Consider the following 10,126-nt stretch of genomic DNA (forward strand, 5'->3'; position numbering starts at 1 on the left):
GAAGTTCATTTTTAAGAGTGCATATGTTCACTTACTCGGAACACGCATAAAATACACGAAATGAAGTACTGCAAAATTAAACATGTATCTACTTTATTCCGAAAATGCATACCTTGAAAGTGGTATCCAGTGTCGACACAATCATACAAAACATCCCGCGCACACAGTAACGTATTTCACACGTACACATCCTTCGTGCCACATAGTGTCACGTCGCACAATTGACAGTCAATGATCTGCTGTTCTTCGGGCGACCCACGGTGAAACAGCTAGAATTTCGGCGCCAGCGACGTCTCTGAAGCGCTGGAGAGATATGTGTCTGAAATAGGGCGTACAATCGCAAATTAGTAACGTTCAAACACAAGTGAGTAAAACTGAGTAATACGGTCATAGCAACAACAAAGTTGGTTCACCCAGCTTAGTGTTCAACAAAGTAGAGCCTGCAAGAAGGAAAATGAAATTAGCAGAATCAACACCAGCCACGAAGTGTACACTTACCTGACGGGACGCAACACTGCAGCCGCTGCCCCGAACAAACAACAAAAACCTACAGCACAACAGTCATGGTGTGAATACATGCGAAGCTTAATCACACACTCCGATCACACAGCTTACCCATTACGACGCAAAATCATATCCTCCTTCCTTCTTTCATGGCCTGCAACAACGAGAATGAAATTAGCAGAAGCAACACCGGCCACGAACTGATACTTGTACACTTACCTGACGGGACGCAACACTGCAGCCGCTGCTCCAAACAAACAACAAAAGCCAACAGTCATGGTGTGAATACAAGTGAAGGTTAATCACACACTTCGATCACACAGCTTACCCCATACGACGCAAAATCACGGCCTCCTTTGTTCACAAATGGACGAGCGAGCGCGGAGACCGTTCAAACGTCTTGCAACGGTTCCAACGACATTACGATGATGCTAATGGCGATGACTCCTTCGTGACGAGGCGAGGGGCGAGGGTGAAGCACGGCGGCGCAGAGTCAAAATGTGGAGCAAACTTGTCGCATGCGCATGATCCTCATGTGGTCGTATAAGTTGGAAATATATTGCATAATAAACTGAAATATAAATAATACGAGGAAGCGCCTTCCCAAAGCCAACGAAAATGTATTTAGAGCTTTAGTGTGCAGCTAAAATGTGGCAAAGTGTCATTTAAGCTACATTTGATCATAAGTTCAGATTCAAATACCGCTTTGTTTAGTGGAAAGACGGTAACACTGATCTGTCTACCTCCCGGGAGGTTCTTTTTTTTTTTTAACTCACCCTGAAATTGCTAATATTACCCATACAGCCTGTCTCCCAATGAATAGATTCACAAATATGCCTCTATACATATATACCGCCATCCCCCACCCCGTTAGGAAATGCTCGGTACCCCCAGAGGTCGACCTCTGGGACATTACTGGCCGATAATGGAGTAATTAATAATACAAAATACTTCTATAAAATAAAACGGTCGAAATAAATACTCATTACACAGATGCACAGAAAGTCCACAAAGCGTCAACAACGACACCTATGTACATTGTCCACACAAGGTACACATAAGGTATTTCAAAAGACTGTCAACATGATGTCAACAGCAATTCCTGTTGACTTGATCAACAAGAAGTCGAAGTCAACACACTGTCAAGACAGGAAACAAGAAGTCCACAAGAAGTCTGCAGAAAGACAAAATGCATTTTCATAAGGGAAGGGTGTAATGAGTAAATGCCATTTGCTATTAACATAGCCAAATAAAACTGACATTTCAGAAGCAGACATTTAGCGCACTTTTGCAGTGTTCGATGTTTAACAATAGCGGCAGTGGATCTTCATTTTGGCTTATTTAGAGTTTAGCATCTTTCTCTTCAGGTTAGGTCTTCTGTAGCGATCAGAAACCGTAACAACGCATTTCTGCCACTTCCTATTGAAGCATGCGCCCTCTGGCTCTGGAAGCAGTTAATGTGCGACGCAAGCAGCATAAATACAAACCTTGTTGTGAAAATGCGGCTTGGTGACCGGCGACGTTTCTGACATAAATTGGAGTATTTAGATGTTCAGTGCACCGCACACACTAGCAAGTTTTTAATCTGTTGTCAGGCCTCCATGACTCTTGCAAGAGATGCTACGGACGCGCCGTCCGTAGCGCCAGCTTGACCGACGGTTTGATGAAGTAATGCTAGCAAGATTTGATAGTTCTGGATTGGTGTTATAGTTGATTTTCAATATCTATTTTGGAAGTGATTTCCCCGCAGTTCGAAACGTTGTTGACGTAAGCAGCCATTTCGTGCCTTGGGTAAACCCTGTTATGTTTCGTATCAATCGAAACAGAAACTCACGAAGAGGCGAACGCAGTCATTAAAAATCTAATCCAACTAAAGCGCTATGTACACGATGCACTTTTATACACATTGAGATCGACTGCGCCGGTATCGTGCCTCCGAGATAACTCCCGAAGCGTAATGGGAGACGCTCTTGAAGATTCCAGTGTACCGCGTTGCATAAGGGTGTAATGAGAAGATACCATTTGTGGTTAAGATAGCCTGAATAAAAAATTGATATTCTGGAGGCAGAATTTTTAGCGGACTATAGGCAGTGTCCGGTTCCTGAGGACGACAGCAATGGTTCGTCGTTTACAGTCTTGCCTGTTCTCTCTCTCTTCTTCTTTTTTTTTTCAGCTCAAAGGGTTTTGTGCCGATCAGAAACCGTAACGCATCCTTGCGACTTCGTCTTAGTATGTGACGGTGAACCAACAGACTTAGGGGAAGTAAAAAACTCGATATGAAAAAATATATCAATATAAATATATGTGATATAAATCACGTTCCCAACAGCAGTATTTGCAACATGCATGAACATGGTAACTTCTAAACAAACCAACCATTCATCAATACATGCAAGATGTGAGAAGAAATTGAAGCTGTACGACAACAACTGCGGGCATTTCCCTAAGATATAGTCCTGAGTAGCGCAATGCTGTAATACGTGAACGCTTGAGTAACATGCTGTAGCAGCACCGCTACCGTCATCAGCTCATCGTCACCTGCCCAGATCATCTCGTGCCGCGACCGTTCCGCTGGCCAAACAATAAAGCAGTCCAGACGTAGCCTCTGGCTAGAACGGACCTAGCTTGCTGTCTCGTCATATTGGTGACCCGAACACTTTTAGAACACTGCCGTCTCGCGCCGGTTCCCTCAAGCCATGTCCCACGGCGATCCACAGGCCCCGGCTCAGCCCCAACCACCATCTCTGGCAGGCGTCGCCGTCAAACTTCCACCTTACTTCGACCGTAACCCGGCAGTCTGGTTTCTTCAAGCGGAGGCCCAGGTCAACCTTGGCGGCGTGAGCTCACAGCAAACCAGATATTACCATGTCATATCAGCCCTTACACCTGCTGCTGCAGAAGAGGTGTATGACATTCTTGCGGCCCCTTCACCCACAACTCCTTACGATCAGCTGAAGAAAGCGCTGTTCCAGCGAACCACGGCTTCCGACCGATCTCGCATCCAGCAACTTCTATCTGCTGAGGAGTTGGGGGATCGTCGTCCAACACCGCTTTTAAGGCGCATGCGTCAGCTGTTGGGTTCCCAGCCGACAGCGACCGACGACACCTTATTTCGTGAACTATTCTTGCAGCGCTTGCCGCAGAATGTGCAGATGGTTTTAGCCACTGCCTCTGACATGTCCCTGGACAAACTTGCTACCCTGGCTGACGCTGTGTTTGAGGTCGCCAACCCCGCGGTTTCTGCAGTCATCCCCGCCACCTCTGCACAGCAGTCGCCATCACCACCGACGCAGCCGCCGCATTCCTCTGACGTTGCGGAACTTTGCCGCGAGGTCAAGAACTTAACCGCACTTATTGCCCATGTCTCGCCACACGTCCGCGATTCCTCTCGCCGCCGTACAAGTCGCAGTCCTCGTCGTTTCCGGCACAGTTCACCGACTCCACGCGATTCCAGCCCAGCTCGTACAGTCTGCTGGTACCACCGGAAATTCGGGGCCGATGCACGGCATTGCTTCCTCCCATGTTCGTGGCAGCCGGGAAACCCTGCCGTGGACCATTGATGGCGACCGATGGCCCACATCCTTCGTCCAGTCGCCTTTTCTACATACGGGACATCACTTCAGCACGACGTTTCCTGGTCGACACAGGTGCCGAGGTGAGCGTTATTCCCGCTACCAAAGGAGACCGACGGAGCCCTGTCATGTGCCATCTCACAGCGGTTAACGGCTCACAAATCCCTGTTTTTGCCCAACGTTCTCTAACGCTAAGCCTTGGCTTGCGCCGCACATTTCGCTGGGTGTTCCTGGTGGCCAGTGTCTCCAAACCAATCCTTTGCGCCTATTTTCTGAACCACTATCACCTCTTAGTGGACATGCATAACCGCCACCTCATCGATTCCAGTACCAACCTTGCTGTGTCCGGAATATCGTCTTCACTTTCTTCTCCGGGAATATCATTCTTCCATGACGAGACTAATCCCTTCCATGCAATCTTGAAGGAGTACCCGGAGCTAACTCGCCCACCCGATTGGACCAGCCCGGTAAAGCACTCGGTCGTCCACCATATTGGCACCAAGGGGCCGCCGGTTTCCGTTCGCCCACGTCGTCTCGCACCGGAAAAACTGAAGATAGCTCGTGACGAATTCAGCCACATGCTGGACATGAGTATCATACGGCCTTCGTCTAGCAGTTTGGCTTCCGCTTTTCATATGGTGCCCAAGAAGACAGGCGACTGGCGCCCCTGCGGCGATTATCGTGCCCTGAATCGTGTCACAATCCCAGACCGTTACCCTATCCCGCACGTGCACGATTTTACGGCTTTCCTGCACGGAACCACCATCTACTCGAAGCTTGACTTGGTACGAGCCTACCATCAGATTCCTGTTGCCGAAGAGGACATTCCGAAGACAGCCATTACTACACCTTTTGGCTTGTTCGAGTTTCTTCGTATGCCCTTCGGCCTCCGCAACGCCGCCCAGTCGTTTCAACGCTTTATTGACGCCGTCACACGTGGCCTCTCATTTACATTCGCCTATATCGACGACATTCTTGTTGCGAGTTCCTCCTACGAAGAACACCTCGACCATCTCCGGCAGCTTTTCGCCCGCCTTTCCGACCACGGCATTATTATCAACGCCCTCAAGAGCGAATTCGGGGTCAGCTCTCTGGAGTTTCTGGGGCATAAGATCTCTCCAGAAGGCATAACTCCCCTCCCGAGCAAAGTCCACGCCATCTCCGACTACCCGCGTCCAACATCTGTCAACGCACTCCGACGGTTTTTAGGACTCACGAGTTTCAACCGCCGATTCGTCCCTCATTGTGCAGAGATTCTCCGCCCTCTTGAAGCACTCCTTACCGCTCCTGCCAAGTCCTCCCGTCGCCTTGTCTGGCCCCCTGACGCCGAAGCGGCCTTCGGTCGCATCAAACAAGCTCTTGCGTCTGCCACGCTCCTATTCCATCCGCGACCCGATGCGGCTACATCTCTCATGGTGGATGCCTCCGATACAGCGGCCGGTGCAGTTCTGCAGCAAGAGACGGCGAATACCTCAAGCCCTTGCCAGCCCATCGGCTTCTTCTCTCACAAATTACGTCCTCCCGAAACCCGATACAGCACCTTTGGCAGAGAGCTGTTGGCGATTTACCCAAGTGTGAGGCACTTCCGCCACTTTCTGGAGGGCCGGCAATTCGTCATCTACACAGACCACAAGCCACTAGTCTACGCCTTCCAATCTGCCGGTCAGCGTTACTCGACTAGGGAACAACGGCATCTTGCCTTCGTCTCTGTGTTTTCAACCGACGTCCGTCATGTCCCTGGCAGGCAGAACCCAGTAGCGGACGCTCTGAGCCGTGCCGCGATCACTGCTCTCTCGACATCAACTACGCCCCTCTCACTCGAAACCATAGCAGACCTGCAGTCCGGCGATGACGAGCTCCTGTCCCTGCGCGACTCTAATCCCACCAGCTTGACGCTACAAGATATTACGTTTCGCTGCATCCCGTGCGCCGTTTGCTGCGACGTCTCGTCCGGCCAGCCCGGTGCCTTCCTGCCAGTTGCCGCTAGGCGTCACGTTTTTGACCAGCTTCACGGCATGGCGCATCCTGGCATACGAGCGTCCCAGAAGTTGCTGTCGTCCCGATACGTAGGGCCACGAATGCGTTCCGAAATTAAGCGCTGCGTACGGTCATGCATCTCCTGCCAGAACCGAAGTCCAAATTTCTGCGTCACACCCGCACTCCATCGTCGCGATTCCCGCTGCCGGACTCTCGCTTCAGCCACGTTCACCTAGATTTGGTCGGACCTCTCCCTCCCATACAAGGCTTCCGGTATCTCTTGACGGTCGTTGACCGCTTTACCCGTTGGCCGGAGGCCACTCCCATACCCGACATTACCGGTTCAACCGTAGCCTCTGCCTTCCTCAATTCATGGGTGGCCCGCTTCGGGGTTCCGGCAACCATCACAACTGACCAGGGACGCCAGTTTGAGTCCCGCCTATTCGCCCACCTCACTCGCCTCTTTGGCTCGCATCGGACCCGAACTACCGCCTACCACCCGCAGGCCAATGGTATAGTTGAGCGGCTCCATCGTGACCTCAAGGCGGCGCTCAAGGCCGTTTCTCCCACGCCTTGGGTAGAAGCACTTCCTATCGTCCTCCTTTCTCTGCGGGCTACTGTCAGGCAAGACATCGAATGCGCACCGGCAGAGCTGGTGTGTGGGACGACACTCCGCCTTCCTGGTGACCTCTTCTCATCGTCCTCTACTGCCGCGACACCCGATTTCGCATCCTAAGCCAATCGCCTGCGTGCCACCATGCAAGACCTGCGTCCGACGCCACCCCGATCTCCGTCTGCTCGGCATGCCTATCGACACCCGGACCTGGAAGCCAGCTCCCATGTTTTTGTCCGCCACGACGGCTCTCGTTCGTGCCTGCAGCACCCTTACGACGGCCCATACCAAGTCATCCGCCGCTCGTCCAAACACTTCACCGTGGACGTCGCCGGCCGCCACCAGGTGGTCTCCGCGGACCGCGTCAAGCCCGCCTTCATCGAAGATGTTTCTACTGTTTCCGCCGCCCAACCTCTTCATCACTCCCGCCTGGGCACACGCGTCCACTGGGCCTCTCCTCTCCGCACCCTTCACTTCTACAACCGTTCAACCGGGGCCTGTGGTGTTTAACTACATCCCCTACGCTAGGGGGGGGGGGGGCTGTAGCGGCACCGCTACCGTCATCAGCTCATCGTCACCTGCCCAGATCATCTCGTGCCGCCACCGTTCCGCTGGCCAAACAATAAAGCAGTCCAGACGTAGCCTCTGGCTAGAACGGACCTAGCTTGCTGTCTCGTCAATGCTTTTATTGCGCTGAATATTCGCTTCCTATTCATTGCCTTCACTGTCGATTCACCGAACAACACCGCAGAAACCAGGCACAAAAAAGTCGCGATGATATGGAACTCCCAGGAGTAGCCGAATTCCCTTATACCACTGTCGAACACAATAAATTCAGCTGACAATGCTGACATGTCTTATTTGTTGATCTTTGTCGGAAAACAGCATACATTCTCAAAAGTTTTCAAAAACAAACACTTGATGACTTGCGACATCTTTATATTACAATATTTTGCCATTTGCTTGAGGTCGCAGGAAGCCTTTTCCTAAACTGCACGGTTTTGACCACTTTGGACCAGTATAGCGATTCCAGAAAGCAGGAGGAGGAGCGGTGCGGGCACGAACTGAGAAACAAATAAAAGCAAAAAAAAAAGAAAAGCAATAAGAGGGAAGGCAAAGATTCGCCATTGGTTAATCTGAGCGCTCGCGCAATGGTTTCGACCAATCCAAGCTAACCACCAGCTTGAAACATGACGCAGCATGATGGTAACGGCGCTCACAGCTCTCCGTCTTGGGGTGCAACGTGCCGCCTTCCCACGTCAACCCCCCCCCCCCCTCCCATCCGCTCGCCATCGGTGCCGTCTCCATCGGCGTTCCCTCGTGGTTTTTTGGGCGGCTTCCAAAACTTTCGAACGCAGGGCCCCACCTCTCGGACAACTGCTTCTCAAACGCATTTTACGGGGTGAGTGTCTACTGTTGGAAATAGGTAAGTTTCTCGTGCGCATTGCGATTGCGTTTAGTTACCTACTCTTGCATTTTCCTCCATTTTCGTCGAAATGTATTAGGGTCACAGACACTATACACTCCTGACCAACCGTGTGCGTGGATACTTCATCGTGGGTCTCCTCACATTTTCGGTATCCTATCTCTCACTTAACCGCGTCAAATTCGTGAACGTTTTCAGTTCCAAAGCCCCTATTTTTGCGCTAATCGTACGGTATGGTCTTTTTAGTCTTCACTCTCTCTCTTTTTCAGGCTTCTGGGGTTGAATGGGGTTCTCTCATTATACGCTTGCTATGGCATCAAAAAGCATTTTTCAAAAAAGTGTTGCGAAGTTCATCGATTCCTTGGACACCTCACGTCCCAGTCATGTCTGGAGGTACTTTGGCACTATCGTCTGCAGCTAAGACTGCAAACGGCGGTCCGTGAACAACCAGTACTTCTGCAAGGAGTGGCGTGTTTGTCGCATGTCTACACTCTTGGATCTGGAGCTTATGATTCGCGTTCGAGTTTCAATGCGACCTAATGACTGTTTCCTGTTTGGGGAGGGGGAGGTCAGAAGAGTATGTGTTGGCCGTCTTTTTCTATGATGTGATTGTGAGTTTAATGACGCAGCGACAACTGAGCCGTCTTTTTCTTTTTTTTCTGCACGGCATCAAGTTACGCAGAATTCCGTGGCGTTGTTCATTTGACCTTCTGTATGTTGCTTACCCTCCTAGGTTGTCTGGAGCATGTCTCCTGCATAATATATTTTGTGTACGATTTGCATATACTGTTTGGAATTGTTTGCTACCTGCCATTCTACCTTCAATAAATATGAGTTGCGCCAACTTGTTGTGTTCGTTCGATATATAATTCTGGAGAGATTGTGCTACATTGAAGCACTGACATCAAATGCGTCAATTGCATCAAATGCGTGGGATTTGTTGTTCGTATGTTCAAGCAGATGCTATGTAGGAGGGGAGACGTCCGAGTGGACGGCATTAAGTCTCAAAACTAAAGGTAGAAGTCTTACCTGGAAGCGCATTTATTCATGCTGTAACAATTAAACGTGCCGTAGAACTGCATGACAATGTACGCCAAGTATTGGTAGTGCATAACGCGGCTGCATTTCGTGGTACAGTTCGTTAAATATGAAAACAGTGAATAAGAGGAAGTTGCATTTTGATTATCTTTCTAATCAGCGTTCACGTTGAATTACGAACCATTGGATGCATGACACCAGCTCGCTTGCTTTTTAAGCGTTATACTACTAATGCGTAGTCTCCAATGCACAGAAAAATGAGATCTACAGGAAATCTACAGACGAAAGAAACGGAAAGGACACTATCGTGAGGTAAACAGGTATCGCCAAAATGTGATTTGAAACGCGCGTCACTGATGAGCACGCCGCAACCACAGATGATACGCTCGCCGATTGACGCCCCAGTGCCGGCCGAAAATGGATCTACCGCCGCCGCCGACAAAGACAACATCGGCGCACACCTCTTAATGGGCATGACGCCGATGCCGCCGGTCGAAGTTCCATCGGCGCACACGTCTACAGTGCGGTTACCTCCCAAGCGGAGTTGTGAAACTGACCTTCTTTCTGAGAACGTCGTGCACAACTCTACAGTGGGTCGGTTATTTGGGTATTGACGGTGACGTACGGAGCTGAGATTCCTTCCGCTAGCTGTAGGCATCTGCAGCTGATACTCTTAGCACTCAGTTATTGTTCTTAGTGTAGTCGGAATGATGAGTAGCAAAACAAAAATAAAAAAAAATATTCACGGGCTTGTGCGAATTCGTGAGTGATTTTTTCCTGACGTAAGTACGTAAGTAAGTGGCTACTGATTTAAGTAATTGATTTAAAACGGCAATTGCAATCACGGCTCAAATCAGTTATTTAAATCAAGATGGTTTAATTCAGTCCACTCTGAATTTGTGAGTCGCTCCCAGCCTCTGCGTGGGCTGGTCTGATCATTTTCCCGGCAGAGATGTTTCGTTCTAGTACGCCTCTGGTTACAACACGCATGTTAGT

The 10,126-nt window shown here is 50.1% G+C and overlaps 1 protein-coding gene and 2 long non-coding RNA genes across 4 annotated transcripts; 1 reads left to right on the forward strand and 2 right to left on the reverse strand.

Annotated features, from left to right (window-relative positions):
* Positions 1–249: 249 nt before the first annotated feature.
* LOC135383170 (uncharacterized) lies at positions 250–526 on the reverse strand. The gene is made up of 3 exons (XR_010419712.1): positions 499–526; positions 414–440; positions 250–319 (listed from the first exon to the last, which is right to left on the reverse strand). It is a non-coding gene; the product is annotated as an uncharacterized LOC135383170 (long non-coding RNA).
* Positions 527–529: 3 nt separating this feature from the next.
* Positions 530–1,248, reverse strand: LOC135383171 (uncharacterized). Of its 2 annotated transcripts, XR_010419714.1 has the most exons (4): positions 833–1,248; positions 724–748; positions 616–658; positions 530–547 (listed from the first exon to the last, which is right to left on the reverse strand). It is a non-coding gene; the product is annotated as an uncharacterized LOC135383171 (long non-coding RNA). The 2 variants fall into 2 exon arrangements; XR_010419713.1 differs by lacking the exon at positions 530–547 and having other exon boundaries at positions 554–658.
* A 1,952-nt stretch (positions 1,249–3,200) lies between these two features.
* Positions 3,201–4,064, forward strand: LOC135384361 (uncharacterized). The gene has a single exon (XM_064613566.1). It carries the CDS (start codon positions 3,201–3,203, stop codon positions 4,062–4,064), a length of 864 nt encoding a protein of 287 aa, XP_064469636.1.
* The last annotated feature ends 6,062 nt before the right edge of the window (positions 4,065–10,126 follow it).

The sequence above is a fragment of the Ornithodoros turicata genome, chromosome 2, assembly GCF_037126465.1.
Source record: "Ornithodoros turicata isolate Travis chromosome 2, ASM3712646v1, whole genome shotgun sequence".
Lineage (NCBI taxonomy): Eukaryota > Metazoa > Arthropoda > Arachnida > Ixodida > Argasidae > Ornithodoros > Ornithodoros turicata.